The 16,635-nt window shown below is 37.9% G+C and overlaps 2 protein-coding genes across 3 annotated transcripts in view; both read right to left on the reverse strand.

Moving 5' to 3' along the window:
* Positions 1 to 4,945, reverse strand: part of LOC107593092 (hyaluronidase-2-like) — a 9,233-nt gene extending 4,288 nt beyond the window's left edge. The window contains exons 1-2 of the mRNA XM_016282675.1: positions 4,869 to 4,945; positions 7 to 579 (exon numbers count right to left, since the gene is read on the reverse strand). Of these exons, the coding sequence (XP_016138161.1) occupies positions 7 to 572 (566 nt within the window). The 5' untranslated portion in view covers positions 573 to 579; positions 4,869 to 4,945. The remainder of the gene's footprint in view (positions 1 to 6; positions 580 to 4,868) is intronic.
* Positions 4,946 to 12,024: 7,079 nt separating this feature from the next.
* On the reverse strand, positions 12,025 to 16,117 carry LOC107593101 (tumor suppressor candidate 2-like). Of its 2 annotated transcripts, none has more exons than XM_016282687.1 (4): positions 15,943 to 16,117; positions 14,234 to 14,440; positions 13,028 to 13,148; positions 12,025 to 12,934 (listed from the first exon to the last, which is right to left on the reverse strand). In XM_016282687.1, the coding sequence occupies exons 2-4, from the start codon at positions 14,383 to 14,385 to the stop codon at positions 12,869 to 12,871; spliced, it is 339 nt and encodes a 112-aa protein (XP_016138173.1). In that variant the 5' UTR covers positions 14,386 to 14,440; positions 15,943 to 16,117; the 3' UTR covers positions 12,025 to 12,868. The 2 variants fall into 2 exon arrangements, with proteins under 2 accessions (XP_016138173.1, XP_016138172.1); XM_016282686.1 differs by lacking the exon at positions 14,234 to 14,440 and adding an exon at positions 15,243 to 15,448.
* Positions 16,118 to 16,635: the final 518 nt, after the last annotated feature.

A 16,635-nucleotide genomic window follows, 5' to 3' on the forward strand; every position in this document is an offset into this window, starting at 1 on the left:
TCTTGCTGGGCCACTTTGGCCACCTGATCTTGAGGCGAAGTTGGGTTTTTCTCAGCGACTAACCGTCGCGAACGATCACGGTAAATGTCTTTAGGGCCCCAATTACGTATCCAGAGTGGCCGCCACTCCTCCCAGTCGATCACAGCGAGGCCTTTCACTGTCGGGTCCTTGATGTACTTCTTGAGCCCTTCCGGCATCCGTTCTAGGTGTTGTGTGAGACTGGCGATTTGCGGTAGGCCGCCGTTGACTGGAGTGCCGTCTGGCTCAAAATATGGGTACAAACCCAAACGGTCCTGATAGAAGATGGTGAGATTTTGCTTGGTGAAGCCCTCGTTTGGTGACGCCACTATTTGGAATTGATCCAACTGGAAGGTGACGTCATGTCGAGGTCTACAGTCTTCTGTAGGGGCGTTCCAGGCCAAAAGCAAAGGCTTGCCGGAATACAGCGGCCATCTAGTGTTTTTTAACTGCTGTGCTTTTAAACAGGTCCAAAAGAGCATCGAAAACAAGAGCCACAGCCAGGAGACCCATTGAGGTTGGGTCGCCCCAAACAGACGTGTGATGTTTCTCATTTCAGACCTAAGAATACAGAAAACCACTACAATTAATACAATTTCAAACTCACTCTGAATGTTCTAAAGCAAGTTAAAACCTTGTTACCTTATACATAAATGAGAGCACTTACAAGTATGAATTTTGCACAGCTTTATCATAAGAAAAAACAGATAACGCATGGGAATCGAACCTATGACCTTGGCTTTGTTAGAACCACGCTCTACCAGCTGAGCTAGAAGTTTAAAAGTAAAAAAGTGTGGAAGGAACTTTCAAAAGGAAGGTAGGAAGAAAATATGACTTTCTATTAATACAAACAACCAGTTGCATAATCACATCCTCTACAAGCATTAAAATGGTCATGATGATTAACTCATTGTTACATTTTCAATATACTTACACAAATAAATTAGAACATTTACATTCCGGCATCTACCAAACTTTTGTCAAATGCTTCTAAAATATATTTTTACAGTACAAGTGATCGCTGGGAATCGAACCCATGACCTTGGTATTCGAAATAGAACAAAAGAAAACAAACAATAAGCGCTCATATTTTGAGCATTCCACAGAACGTTTAAACTTTGTTTCAAACATTCGATTCGGTTCATCGTTCAGTGGTGTATGTTACAAAGCCGCTTCCGCTTTACATTCTAGGAACAGTTACACAAGCTAATCGTAATCTGTTTAAGGAAACAACACTGACCTGTAGAGATCGGACTGAACCCGTTCAGCACACCGGTCCGATCACTCATAAACTACCACGTAGCGTCCACCCATCCATCCAGCGGATGCCGACACCCCATAACTACAAAGTCCCAAACGCTATTTCAAACCAAAACAGTCTATTATCATTGTTTCGACGTCTTTGAAACGCCCCGTTCGCGTATTGCGAGTAGTGCTCGTGGCCAGCTGGCTCATCTGGATCAGTGATTGAATGTGTGCGGATTTCGGCCCTCAGATTGATAAATGTAGTTGTGGATACAAAGGGGTGCGAGTTCGTATAAATGACGCAGTTTGTTATTCTGTAACGTTAAAATTTGAGACCACTCGATGTTATACGACATATAATTATATATTAAGTTTGCATAAAGTGCCAAAGTGGTTACTTTGGGTGCAAACGCAGAGGAGTTCTCGTAATGTGCCCCCTGTCCCCCCTACATGGCGAGTTGGTTTAGTCCGGATTTCTCCGCTGGGGATGAAGAAGCGTTTCTACTGAACAGAGCCGAGAGAGACCTGCAGGGGTTTAGAGCTTCGGAGAATGATATTTACTCTTTTCTGCCTTTTCCTTCCTTTGCTATATTTATTATTTTCCACATTATGAGGGTAAAACTGCAGCATGCCTGAAAACTCTGGCTAGCAAAAAGTACTGAGTTAATATTACTGTTGGTTTTGAACGCGGTACCATTATAGTAGCCTACCACGTTTTTTATAAATTTTTTGACATATATCACGTTAATACCATGTTTTTGAACACAAATCATGGTAATACGATATACTTTTGTGAATTACATTAGGCTGCACTCTTAATTGATTTTATTAGACTACTCTGGAATAGCTTAAAGGGGTCACATGATGCGATTTAAATTTTTCCTTTCTCTTTGGAGTGTTACAAGCTCTTGGTGCACAAAGAAGATCTGTAAAATTGCAAAGACTAAAGTCTCAAATCCAAAGAGACATTCTTTATAAAAGTCCTAAAATGGCTCGTTCTAACACGCCCCCACATGTCTACATCACGATGTGGGAAGATTTGCATAACGCCTCCCAAATGTTCATGCAAAGAAATAAGGCGTAACTTTTATTCTCGCTGTAGTATTGATCCGTGCTGGTCGCTGAGGAAATATATCAACTTCACGCTGTGGATCGCCGGATCAGCTTTCACCGTGGACGAAGCGGAGTCCAGCCCGGGGTCGTCACATGTGGTTGCCACAAGCCCACCGACCGCGCTGTTCTCAAGTCCTCCTGCCGTTCCTCACTCAAGCCCGCCGTGTGTGATGTTGTGTGACGTATTTTATGGAGGACTGTTTCCTGAACCTGCAGAGTTGCCTAGCATACAATGCGTCTGTGCTCAAAGGCTGTTCTATAAAGTGGGGCAGTTCCAACTTTGCAAGGACAGTCTGGCGCTTCTGACTCACAGCCTGTAAGTATGTTTTTTATATTTAAAGAATTTGATTGATTGATTCAAATGCGAGTAGCGCTTGTTGTTTGTCGTTTCTTCGATCACAAATGCAGACATGGTTTTATGTTTACACGGCGCGATACTCAACGCGTAAAAACAGTATAAGTCATTATAATCAGTAATTATGTCCCCACTGGATGCAACAAATGCCTTGTTTGTAATGGGTTTTATTGGTTTTGTCTCGTCGTGCTGGGACACGGCATCACAGACAGTGTGTTAAGGGGCGTAACATTTCCGTCACACGCTTGAGGTATTCGGCCAATCACAACGCACTGGATAGCTGGCCAATCACAGCACACCTCGCTTTTCAGAACGATGAGCTTTGTAAAAAATCGACGCGTTTCAGAAAGGCGGGGCATAGAGGAGCAACAATAATGTACAGTATGTGGAAAATAATGTGTTTTTTGAACCTTAAACCGCATAAACACATTTCATTACACCAAACACACAACATAATGTTATTTTTAGCAACGTCATATGACCCCTTTAAATACAGCTAGCTGACAGCTAAATGCCCTGTTGAAAAACCCAGCATATGCTGGTTAGGTATGTTTTGAAGCATGGCTGCTGGTTTGAGCTGGTTTAAGCTGGTCCTGAGTAGGAGCTAGTTACTTAGGACCAGCTTAGGACCAGCACATGAGCAACTTAAACAAGCTCATGACCAGCTTAAACCAGCAGCCATGCTTCAAAACATATACCTAACCAGCATATGCTGGGTTTTTCAACAGGGTGAGTCAGTCAGCATTGAAAATAACTCCAAATGTTTTAGAGCTTAGATTTAAAATATTAACTTTTAAAACAGTACATTAAAACTGTAAAACACGCCAATAATGATGTTACGCAACATAGCCGGTAGTGTTGGTGGAATTGGCATTAACCTTTGAGAGACAGGAAGTCAGCTGACTGCAGGGAAGAGCACTTTCCTGTGGCTTTGGGGACCATCCTGTGTGCTGACTCACCTGACACTGATGACGTATTTGTGAATGAATCCACGAAACACATGGATGCGACAGTCTTGGCACCTCAGAATTTCTCACCATCCTCTGCCCGCAAACACATTTCACCATGAGTAACCGATTAACACACTTGCTCTTTACGGATGCAAATGTTTGCTAATGTTCACTAATGTTCAGAGAACAAAAGCTCATTCAGCCTCAGAATCCCTATAGGACGCCTACACAACATAAAGGCCTCCCGGAAAGACCTTGTTTCCATGTGTTACAGTGAAGATGGGTGTAATGACAAGTTGCGTTCAGTGCTATAGGAGTTCTGAGGTCTACATTAGTGGTAAAGTGGAAGGGGACGAATAGAAGGGAAACCACCCACAGCTGCAGGCCAAAGGGGTCACCTTTGATGTCATCTTTAAAGGGCAGATGTCACGAAAACATCACAACTGAAATCAATACAGTTTCGATACTTCATCTAGAACTGAAAATATGCATTGGCAAGTAGTTCGAGTGCATTTGCCCCTCAAATGACGAGTACTGTATGTTTGCTTCTGTCCGCAGCAGGAGTCAGACATTCCGGACGAGTCCCCGCTCCGGGTGGAATACCTCAATCCTAAAACACATCTTGTACTAATAAAAGACTGTAAGAGCCAACACAGACCCTTACAGCCTCTTATAAACAGAGGACAGATCGTACAGCTGTGAGCGATCTTCACCACTAATGTCTAACTACGTGAGGTAAAAGCATGATAAAACTCTACATCTGACTTTGACAGGTGGTTGTTCCTTAATTTTCAAATTCTTTCTCTCACATCTTCGGAAATGTCATGGCAACTGTTTTTATCGTTAATTAAAACTAAAATTAGAAAATGCAACAAAAAAAAAATTCAATGAATTAAAAGTGATAGCTTTAATGTCATTGACATTAAACTTTGTGCAAAATGTTGGAACGATACCCAAGCACATTTGGGATTTCACATATGGCGAAGGGAAATATTGTCAATGAAAGTGACTTTAAATTAATTTTTTTTCTCTCTCGTGCAAAACTATCATATGACCTCAAAAGACACACAACGTATATTAACATTTATTTACATACATATATTTAAGATATTTTTCTTCAGAAAACTTTTCAAATTAACACTGTCTTTCTTCAACTTCAAATACTTCAAATAAAAGCTCCTACTCACTGTGCTGTAAGGCTGTCTCTTTCCCAGCAGACAGACGTCCTCAGTAGTTTCTATATGTAGATGTACACCTGCTTCAGCTCGCCTGTCACTGAATGCACAGCTGCTTTAAGAGAGACTCACAGTTTTGATCTGAGAGAGACCACACCCCTGTACCTCCTACACATTCCTGCCCATCTCACCCACCCGTCACCAGCCCCGGGAGCCTGGCCAGACTTATGATCTTACCGTGATTGAGGATTAGATTTGAGTGGTTTAGTTTGATCTCAGACCCCATGCAGCTCCCAGTTCTGGTTGCCAAGGTGATATAGAAGACTCCCACCTCTGAGCAGAACTTAAGGTATAATAGACTAATAAATCCCTGTGAAAGTGATGAAACTGTAGATGGTGGCAGAGATAGAGGCGAGAATGCTAATTAAAAAGTTCTAGTACTTAAAAAAAAATATATAGTAGAATATGGCACTAGTAACACTTAAGGTCATGAATTTCGTTCCCAGGGGATATAAATACTAATAAAATATGTGCCTTCAATGCACTTTAGGTGGATAAAAGTGTCTGATAAATGTTTAAAAAAGCTGATTTATTTTTAGTGGGGAGTCCCTCGTGGAGATCATATGACTGAATTAATAAAGCAAAAACTTCATGCATCCACACCAGTAGGTGTCAGTATATTATGAGTCCAAAACCACTATTTGTATCATTTGCTTAAGAACACAGACCCTTACAGCCTCTTATAAAGAAAGGATAGATACAACTGTGAATGATTTTCACTGCTATGGTGTAATGAAAAATAAATAAATAAATAAAATAAAACATACAACTTATTTCAGTTAGTTGCAAAGGCAACATTTCTCACTAAATTATTACTAAAATTGAAATAAAAATGAATAAAAACTAAATTTAAACATTTATTATAATTTAAACATTTCAAAAAATTATTAAAACAACAAACAAAACGAAATTGGGAAAACTTTAACTTAAAGTAAAAGGGAAACAAAAGCTGTTTTATTTTACATGAAGTGGGTCATAATTCATATGACAATCATATGAATTATTAAAGCAAAAACTTCATGCATCCACACCAGTAGGTGCTAGTATAGACCAATTTCGAGTAGACGTCACATTTACGTCACTTGCAGCTGCGCGTGCATTGTGGAGGCAGAAAAACACTGGGAGCAAGTGGAGGGAAACGGGTAAAATCCATGGAATAAGAGAAAAAATGTATTGTTGTGCCTTTGGATGTCAGAATCAGAATGCAAATAATTTTTATATAATACTGTAGTCAAAGACGCCATTTGAAGCGGACAAACTATGGATGAAACCTGCTATGATTACCCTATTTTTAAAGCATAAATTTGATTTAAACAATAGGTCTATATAATATTCATAAAGGGGACATATTAGCCCTACAGCTGAAATACATGCATGAAATACCTATAAAATTTTACATAACATTTACCTATTTTATCTCACAATTCTGACTTTTTTTCTTGTAAATGCAAGTTTATATCTCCCAGTTCGGACTTTATAACTTGATTCAACTCAACAATTGAGAGTTTGTCAATTCTGAGGAAAAAAAGCCAGAAGTGTGGGATTATAAACTAAAAAGAAAGAATGAGGAGTTGATTTTTCTTACCAGAATTGTGAGATATAATCTCGGAATTGCAAGAAAAAAGTCAGAATTTTGAAATATAAACTCAAAATTACATTTTTTATTCCATGGCTTGAATAGACTGCTACATTAAAACTGTCCTTTTCTGCCACCAGATAGGCTCCGCCCACAAAAAACGTCATCACTGTTTGCAAACACTGAAATTGGTCTATATCAGGGGTGTCCAAACTTGGTCCTGGAGGGCCGGTGTCCTGCACAGTTTAGCTCCAACTTGTCTCACACACCTGCCTGGAAGTTTCTAGTATGCCTAGTAAGAGCTTGATTAGCTGCTTCAGGTGTGTTTAATTGGGGTTGGAGCTAAACTTTGCCGGACAGTGGCCCTCGAGGAACAGGATTGGACACCCCTGGTCTATATTATAAGTCCACTATTGTATCACTACTGTATCAAAAAAAAAAGGTGCTTTAAAGTGCAGTCATACTTGCCATTGTTCAAAGAATTTTCACGGGTGAGTCATTTTAATAGTAATCTACGCGATCCAGAATTTAGCTTGAGGGCAAAAGACTTTTCCACACAGATTTCGCAAAGGGTTCAAGTTGGTCACCTGGTTTTGCCAACAGAAATTGCTTGGTTTGTGCATACATCGCTACACTATTGAAAACATATTTATTTCATTTTATTTGTTTTGCCCAAAAAAAATGTAATACCATAAAATACAGATTGTTACATCTGTACAAGCTACATTTCCATTGATTTTCTATGTAAATCTCCTAGACGGATGTCTCTTATTGTTGCGTTGAGAAGTTAGCATGTTGCCATGGTTATTATGGTGCCCAGGTAAAAAAGCACTAATTTCATCATTTGCTGCTGAAAAAATTGAAAGTCAAGAAAAAACTGACAAGCCACACAATTTGAATTAGAATTATTTCCATGGCACAAAAACTCCAAAACAAATTCTGGCTCATGGTTTAAACAATGCCATCAGTGGAGTCTGAAAGGCTTGTTTAGAGTGATGAATCCCTGAGTAAAAATCAATCCGCTATCTGTCAAATCGATAACTGACCTCTTATGTCTGAGAGAAGCAATCATCATGTTTGACGAAGCCAGTAAACACAGCTGAACTGCCCTCGATGCCTTTCTCTTGTTTCCTCTTCTTTGCTGACTCAGGAGCGGCTTTCAGGGGGTTTTGCAGAGAAAGCAAAGAACAGAGACCTGTAAGTAAAAACAAGAGAGAGACTGAATCCTTAAAACTCTTGAGCTCAGCAATAACATGGAGCTTTATTGAAAAATGGATAGGAAAACACTGAAATCTGATTATACGCACACATGCTGTACTGACAGAAACTGACACATAATAAAAAGCATCGGTCAATTTTAGTTCCTTAAAGGAATAGTGCACAATTTATTATTATTAATGTTTTTAAATAATTATGTTATAATATTATTTTAATGTTAATTAACATTTATTATTAATTTTACAATTTAGATTTAGATTTCCAAATATTTATTGTACCATTTTAGTATGGAGATGAGTAGCCTGAACACTAAGCTAAGTAACTCCTTTTCTGCTTGATAAAAGAAAAGGATGTTCTTCAGTCAACTTGAGGCTGAGTTCAGCCTAAAATAAACCCAAGGCAAGTATGTGAACACAAATACTTCTAGTTACACATGCCTGTAATGCACTGACCAAATATTTCTGGCCTGAAATATGAGTTTTGAGTGAGCAATATTATGGATAGAGGATTCATATTTTAGCCAGTAGCAACAGACTGAAGTTAAAATGCCTCCATAACAGATTTGTTTGTTTTTTTACAAACAAGCATCTTTTTTCTTTACAAGACATTAACTGATGGACTGGAGTGGTGTGGATTATTGTGATGTTTTATCAGCTGTTTGGACTCTCATTCTGACGGCACCCATTCACTGCAGAGCATCCATTTGTGAGCAAGTGACGTAATGCTACATTTCTCCAAATCTGATGAAGAAACAAGCTCATCAACATATTGAATTACCTGAAAGTGGGTACATTTTTTTTATTTTGGCAAATTTTAATTGCTAGGTGAACTATTCCTTTAAAGTCACACACACTTTCACTGACCTGTTTCCTGTGTCAGTGAATGGAATGAGTACGAATATTTCCCCTTGATCAGCCTGTTCCTCTCCCAGGGCCCATGACCCAGGGTCAGGACAGTCACTGTTCAGAAGGGAAGGAAGGTCACTGCCACCAGCAGGACACGGACGCTTGGCACAGCAAAAAGCAGGCTGCCATGCGTCAATGCCGGGAGAACGTTCACGGTACCCAAGGACACATCATTGAAAAGGGCTGCGTGAATTTTTCTAAACAATCCCATTATGGAAAAAAAAAGGCATTTGGGGATGCTTATTTTCTATGTTACAAACTTACCATAAAGCAAAATTTATAGGCTTAAGGAACATTTACAGCACAACTGAGAGTTTGGAACATTCCTGTTCGCATGGCTAAATATTTGAAATATATGAACGCTGTTGCCAAATGAGCCTGAGGTTTCAATAACTGAGAATCATCTAAAAAGTAATTAAGTAGAGGACCAGCTCACATCGATGGATCAGCCCTGAACACACTTTCAACGGCTATGTTCGGAATGAAATACACGAGTATTGCATACTGCATACTATTAAAAATAATACCTGAATCAGTGTACAGCAGGGTTATTATAGTTAACAAAAAGCATTAAAAAACATTTTTGTTCATTGAAATTAAATAAACGTTAATTAAACAAAACATTTTGAAATATATATTTGATTTCCGCTAGTTAACAAGGCAACCTTTCTCATTTTCACCCTACTTGATGTACTAAAATAACTGAGATAAAAATTAATATAAACTATATAGACATTTTTTAAAACGACAAAAATAACATTACTAAAACTTCAAAAACAAATTTTCATGGAAAATATGAAAATAAAAACTAATTGAAACTATTAATAAAACTATAATAGCATTTCAGTGATCCTAAAGTAACACTGGTGTGCAATATGTAAATGGTAAACACTTCAAACATTGCATTTTTAAAGGAATATAATATTAGCATATAATATAATGTATACTGCCTACTGTTTTTCTAAATAATATATAGTATGCATTGATAAAAGCTTCAAATAGTAGTACGCAACAACTTTTTGCAAGTGTAATTCAGCATGAGATGTCTAGTAATCCGAATGAAATACTAGCATACTGCACATTCAACACAGTCTCATGACAATTCGTAACTGTTTTATGCTGTTCACGTGTTCATCTGTATGTTTTAGTATGACTCACTTACACTCCATTGAGGGTTAATGCAGTGCAGCTTCATGCTTACTTTTTTTTTTCAAATTGTACATTTTCCTATGAATCACATTGTACACATTTGTAAGAAATTCGTAAAATACTTACATTTTCTTGTCAGAACTGGTTGGCGCACTGCACAGTATAGACTATACTGTATGTAATAATGTTTTCACCTATTGGTAAAAGTGTAGTACTCAGCTTCATTTAACATTTCACCATGTTTCAATCCATTTCCCCCAAAAATATCTGCACAAAAAAAGGCAAAATCTAAAATTCTGAAGATAAAAAAAAAATCTAAATAACACTTCAAAATAGCATGAGTTTTATTCAATTTCAAACATATTGTATAATACAAGTATTGTGCACTATAACATTGGTCTGGAATTTAATGTAAATCTAACCTGGAACCCACTGCTAGATACTTTCTGCTAATACTAAACGCAGCTGCACAGCCGAGATGGATGGAAGCTTCCATGTAATTCCGAGTCAAATCTAACGTGGGAGTTTTGATTGCAGATTTGGGATATAAAATTGTTTCAAATGCACTGAAGTAGTTTGAGTAACTCATATGATAGAGATTACGAGTCTCCAAGCACAGCAACTAAAAGCCATCACAGCTCATTTTTGGCCTCTCCATGGAAATCACAGCTAATCTTCAGAAAAGCAAGCGGGAATAAGCGTCCCAATTGGCACTATGGGTGGGTGTGACTGTGAGACCGTGGTTCCTTAAAGATGGAATCATGGATATGGAATGAAGATCCAGTAACTAGCCTGTTCTGAGTGATTGCTAGGTGGCTGTCCTGGCCAGAGTCAATAAATCCCACCCAAGTCTATATGATGGGAATTAAATACCCTCTCATTTTATCTTCTGTAAGTTTCTTAATTAGAACAAGCCAAATGATTTGATAAATCATTAATGTTTGTAGCACAAATGGTGGTGGGACACTTACACCATGAAGTTTACTTAAGGCCCCTTTACACCAAGAACTAGTCTATAGACCTAAGAGAAACAAGAGCGCCGCCATCTTTATAACTTTGTCTTTGAACTTCCGATTTTGCGGTCTAGCATTGCTGCTGAAGAGTACCAATTAGCTTGTGATGTGGATTCACTTATTATAGAGTGAACGAATCATGTGCATTGTAATGCACAAAGCGATATCATAAATGTCAGTAAACCTGGAAGATTTTAAAACGAGCGGTTCATTCATAAATTCGTAAAAACACATCTGTTCCACCTTTATTTGACCCTCTAACTCTACTTTATCTATATATATATATATTTTTTAAAAAACCTAGCTTTTTAAAAATTCTATCTACTTGTTTTTCTTTGTGTATGTGTGTGTGTGTATATATGTGTGTATAATATATATATACCTTGCTACGTGTACTGTGTTAGGCTAACCGAGACTTGTCATTTGCACTTATATATTGTTGCTCTTTTGTTAGTTTTGACTGCTTCTATTGTCCTCATTTGTAAGTCGCTTTGGATAAAAGCGTCTGCTAAATGACTAAATGTCTTTAGTGTTAACTTAGTGGCTTGATAAAATCTCTTTAAGTAATAATAATGAGTCTTGATTTAGCAAAACTATAAATTCGGCTACCCTCAGGACCAAATGATTTCCCTGACTTTCTGCCAGTGCCATTGTTCAGTTCAGTGATTTGCATTGCTGGAAAACAGACTTTGTTATGATAAAAGTTCCCACCAGCAGAAGATATCATGCTCTTTTGTTTGTGGATGGAACATGAAGGAAAGGAAGCAAAGGTTGAGTTCAGTCCTGTGGAAAAAAACAATGGAGTTCGACTAGAGGACAGTGGGAAAAAAACTCCTGCAGGAGGAAAAGACGGGCGACTGGTGAAGAGATAAAATAGCTTTAAGTATTTGCACTTGTCCTGCTGGCTATGGAAAGCAATTAAACGGATCACTGAGAAATACAATAAATATTGGTTTCAGGGCCTTAAAACAACAATAACTCACCTTAGGTCTCATTAACTTTCTAGAGTGACAACTTAAAGGAAAAGTTCACCCAAAAATTAAAAATTGCTTGAAATGTACTCATTCTTAGACCATCAAAGATGTATAGAAGGGTCCAAATGATGTCACTTCCTATGCGTCACATTTTATGGAATATTCAATAGTAGGAATAAGTCAAACATTTTTAGACAATGAATATAACTCATTTAAATCCATTTGGGTAGAATTAAGGTTCACCTACATTAATTCTCACTTAATATTCTGTTTTAACACTGAATGAATAGACAGTTTGATGTGCATTTATACATGGTATTTTCTTTAATGCCATCTGGTCATTTCAACTGTAATAAATAAAGACTGCCACAACAGTGAGAGGGGGCGGGGCTTCTCACAGTGACTGGCAGCACTGTGTCAGTCAGTGCCTCAACCGTTCAATCAAGGAGCGGCAGCAATTCCATCATCCAATCAGCATATAAACAAATCACAGCATAGTAAACAGCCATTCATTCTCTCTTACTGGCTGAAAAGAAAGCAGAATCAGTTCTATAGGAACTACATGCAAAATTCAGGCTGTAGTTTTACTCACTTTTGTACTAACCCTAATTGCGTTACCTCTACGAACATCGCGTCCTGATGATCTGCGAAGCTCTGCTTGTTACACAACGCCCATCAATTAAAGCATTCAAATGCAACCTGATCTTTCCAAGGGCTTCTTCAAAATTCTAAACGGAACGTTCTAGAAGGTCCTCAAGAGTCCTTCATGATGTGCCCCTGATAAAAGTCAAACATCGCTAAATAGTCTCTATTTCTATGGTCACATACAAACAAACATACACTCGTACAAACCACACTTAGTGTCTTGGCCGTACAGCCCATAATAGTCTTCATGTGGATGATTACGAGAAAACAAAAAGAGTCAGGACATCATTGTCAGGCCGCAGCCTCTTCTCAGTCACACAGCCGGAGCATCTTGCGGCTCGTTTGCCGGGATTCCACATACACGCATCAAGCCCTCCCAAACACAAGGGGGCGCTACACAGCGTGTACGGGATCCAGCAGGTGGGAGTAAAATGAGGGGGGACAGATTCTTCGCATGAGGTCACCGACGGCATCAAACTTCACAGATGACTACCGGAAAATCGACGTGGATACAAGGGTGATCCAACTTGATGATTCCCTATGGAAAAATTTGCAATAAAATGCTTGTGATGATAATTTAACGATTAAATCATGCATCAAATGTTCGCAAAACACTATGATGCGGACTAACCTGAGGTATGAGATTCTTGTGGATTCGTTTTAGTTTGGCTTTCTTGCGGCCATTTTTTGTCACTACTGTTTCTTCGTAAAACTCGTGGGCAAGGTCGCCGTCCTCATCGAAGTACAAAGAGCTTCAAAACGTGGATACAAGTTAGAAAACATAAATAAGCAATGTTTAATACCTTTTCATGAGTCTAAAGGCCTATTCACACCAACAACGATAACTACATTAGCATCCACAGCAACACACAATAACGTTTTCTTTATGATTGTTAATCACGGTTTTGTCATCTGCCGCTTTAAATGGTTGAGATCTTAAAAGCAGGATTGACTCTGATTGGCTGTCAACGTTTTTAATGGTTCATTAGCTGGAAAAAAAAAACTTGTTTCAGACAGTGATTCCTACAATGTCGTTCCTCTGTGCCGTTAAGAGTTAAAATGATGGTGTTGCATAGAAGTGAACAATTATTAAAACTTTAGAGTTGTAGTTATCGTTATTGCTCTTGGTCATTTTTTTTGCATTCCACTGCGCAGATTTTCAATAATTTTTCTATGCAAGCATGCTAAAGACGTTTACATAGAATGTTTATATAAAGAAATGTATATCATTTCTTGCACAGTAATTTTTTTTGCATATAAATGCATGTTTCATTACTAGGTCGCTTCATTTTTATTTTTTAAAGAAAACATGTAATAAAAATGTAAGATTCGGAGACAAATAATCTATTTTCCCATATAAATATTACCCGACGATGGCATCACAACACAGTGTATTCTACAGGAAAATTAATTTATATTTTTTTATCGTTTTGCATAAATGTTTGACAAACTTTTTTTTTCTTCAAAAAGCAGATTAAATCATTCAAAATTGGTTGTGCATATCAGTTGTCAGACACTTAAACATAAATCAGTTGAAAAAATCCGTATTTTCTTAATTACGTTTGAAAGATTTACAAATAAGAGTAAACCTGATCACCCTGTCAAGGTTTATTTTGAAATGATGTATCAGTGTACTTAATTTTTTACTTAACACCAAAGGTTGAGTTTCCTCAATGACTCTCAACAGTTTGAAAACGTTACTTTCCAAATCTGCAGAGAAACTCGAGTATGTTTGTTGTTCAGATCATCTGTTTCTTGATGCCAGTGTAAGTGGCACAGTGGTCCAGTTATGCTGTCTGAAATGAAGTCACATGCCAGGAGCTGTGGTTATATTTACCTCCTCCTGGTAAACACGAAAGGCGTCGTGTTTCGGATGCTTCGCACCCGGGCCAGGCTCTGCTCTTGGCCGTCTTTCACAGGTTCATCTCCGCCACCTGAACCTGAGAACGGCCAGTAGCCTTTACCTTTAGACCCGCTGCCGCCCATCATAGGCTGCAGAGCATTCTCCTCCTGCTCGGGTCACACTCGGGACGCCCGTACAGCTCTGCAGGAAGACACAATAAACGGTTATTGAACTCATACTGTTAAATATTGACATATTTGATGTCATGAATCTGATAATGTCAGTCATGATGAAATATGGCTACTCTTTATGACATGGGAAACCTGGGATCTCTGCTTTCCCACTTGCTAAAGACGTTTACATAGGATGTTTATATAAAGAAATGTATATCATTTCTTGCACAGTAATTTTTTTTGCATATAAATGCATGTTTCATTACTAGGTCGCTTCATTTTTATTTTTTAAAGAAAACATGTAATAAAAATGTAAGATTCGGAGACAAATAATCTATTTTCCCATATAAATATTACCCGACGATGGCATCACAACACAGTGTATTCTACAGGAAAATTAATTTATATTTTTTTATCGTTTTGCATAAATGTTTGACAAACTTTTTTTTTCTTCAAAAAGCAGATTAAATCATTCAAAATTGGTTGTGCATATCAGTTGTCAGACACTTAAACATAAATCAGTTGAAAAAATCCGTATTTTCTTAATTACGTTTGAAAGATTTACAAATAAGAGGAGTAAACCTGATCACCCTGTCAAGGTTTATTTTGAAATGATGTATCAGTGTACTTAATTTTTTACTTAACACCAAAGGTTGAGTTTCCTCAATGACTCTCAACAGTTTGAAAACGTTACTTTCCAAATCTGCAGAGAAACTCGAGTATGTTTGTTGTTCAGATCATCTGTTTCTTGATGCCAGTGTAAGTGGCACAGTGGTCCAGTTATGCTGTCTGAAATGAAGTCACATGCCAGGAGCTGTGGTTATATTTACCTCCTCCTGGTAAACACGAAAGGCGTCGTGTTTCGGATGCTTCGCACCCGGGCCAGGCTCTGCTCTTGGCCGTCTTTCACAGGTTCATCTCCGCCACCTGAACCTGAGAACGGCCAGTAGCCTTTACCTTTAGACCCGCTGCCGCCCATCATGGGCTGCAGAACATTCTCCTCCTGCTCGGGTCACACTCGGACGGCCGTACAGCTCTGGAAGAAGAAACAAACTGTTATTGAACTCAAAGTGTTAAATATTGACATATCTGATCTGATAATGTCAGTCATGATGAAATATGGCTACTCTTTATGACATGGGAAACCTGGGATCTCTGCTTTCCCACTCACACATATTATTAAAGGGAAATCTCTCAAGTTGCTTTAGGTTCTTCTTAATTAGACACTTTATGTAACAAACTGTCACCTCAGCATTAACATATAGCACATGTAGCATCTTAAAACATGACAGATTGTGTTTGACAGCTAAATAATTTAGCAAAAACAAGACTGAAATTTTGTATATTACATTAATAAAAATTTGTATAAAAGTATCGTTGCTAAAAAATAACACTCCGCTGAATTATTTTGTTTTCTAATAGTCTAAATTGATGTAGCTTTCATGCTAATACGGCTAACATCATCATAATGTCCTACAGCGTTTGTGTCTGTAACATATGGTTATTCATGTTTATAATGATGACACTTACTTGAATGAAGTCTCCTGATGTTAAATGAAGCAGAGCAGCGGAAATAATGCGAATTAACGCCGGTTTGAATTGCTTTATTGAGTGTGTAAAGTCACTCACAAGCGAGCCGCTGCAGATCAAACGGGGAATCGAGACACGCTCAGCCGCTCCTGCTGAAACCGGAAATTACATGGTAGCGCTTGAGGACAATGGATAGAATAAAAGTCCTGGAATTTTATATAATAAAAGTTTTTTTTCACCCAGTCAAATTTTATTTATTATTGTCATGTTATTTCATTTTGGTGTCGCTTGATCTTTCTTTTTTAAAAGCCATTATTTAATCAAAATGAAAGATTTTGAGACAATCGATTTTTCCGTATGATAAGCACCCAACATTGGAATTACAACACTATGTATCCTACACAGAAATGTATACTGTCCACATAAATCATATACTGTGTGCGCACATACATTTTTTATTTAATTTATCAAAAGTCAATAATAAGTCAAAAATCATTAAAAATGGTTGGGCATATCAGTTATCAAACAATTTAACACAAATCATTTTTTCATCAAAAATGATTGCTTTCTTAATTACAGTGGGTACGGAAAGTATTCAGACCCCCTTAAATTTTTCACTCTTTGTTATATTGCAGCCATTTGCTAAAATCATCGCACTGTGAAGTATTCAAATAGAAAATGTCTTGAAGACTA

This window comes from Sinocyclocheilus grahami, unplaced genomic scaffold (assembly GCF_001515645.1).
Source record: "Sinocyclocheilus grahami isolate Dianchi unplaced genomic scaffold, SAMN03320097.WGS_v1.1 scaffold163.1, whole genome shotgun sequence".
NCBI classification, from domain to species: Eukaryota; Metazoa; Chordata; class Actinopteri; order Cypriniformes; family Cyprinidae; genus Sinocyclocheilus; species Sinocyclocheilus grahami.

Excerpts from the sequence above, each read along its gene's own strand:
- LOC107593101 (XM_016282687.1), bottom strand. The coding sequence starts at position 14,385 with ATGATGGGCGGCAGCGGGTCTAAAGGTAAAGGCTACTGGCCGTTCTCA. Across the intron at positions 13,149-14,233 it reads TTCGTGTTTACCAGGAGGAG|CTCTTTGTACTTCGATGAGG; the intron begins GTAAATATAACC and ends CACGTTTTGAAG. Across the intron at positions 12,935-13,027 it reads ACAAGAATCTCATACCTCAG|GGAATCATCAAGTTGGATCA; the intron begins GTTAGTCCGCAT and ends ATTTTTCCATAG.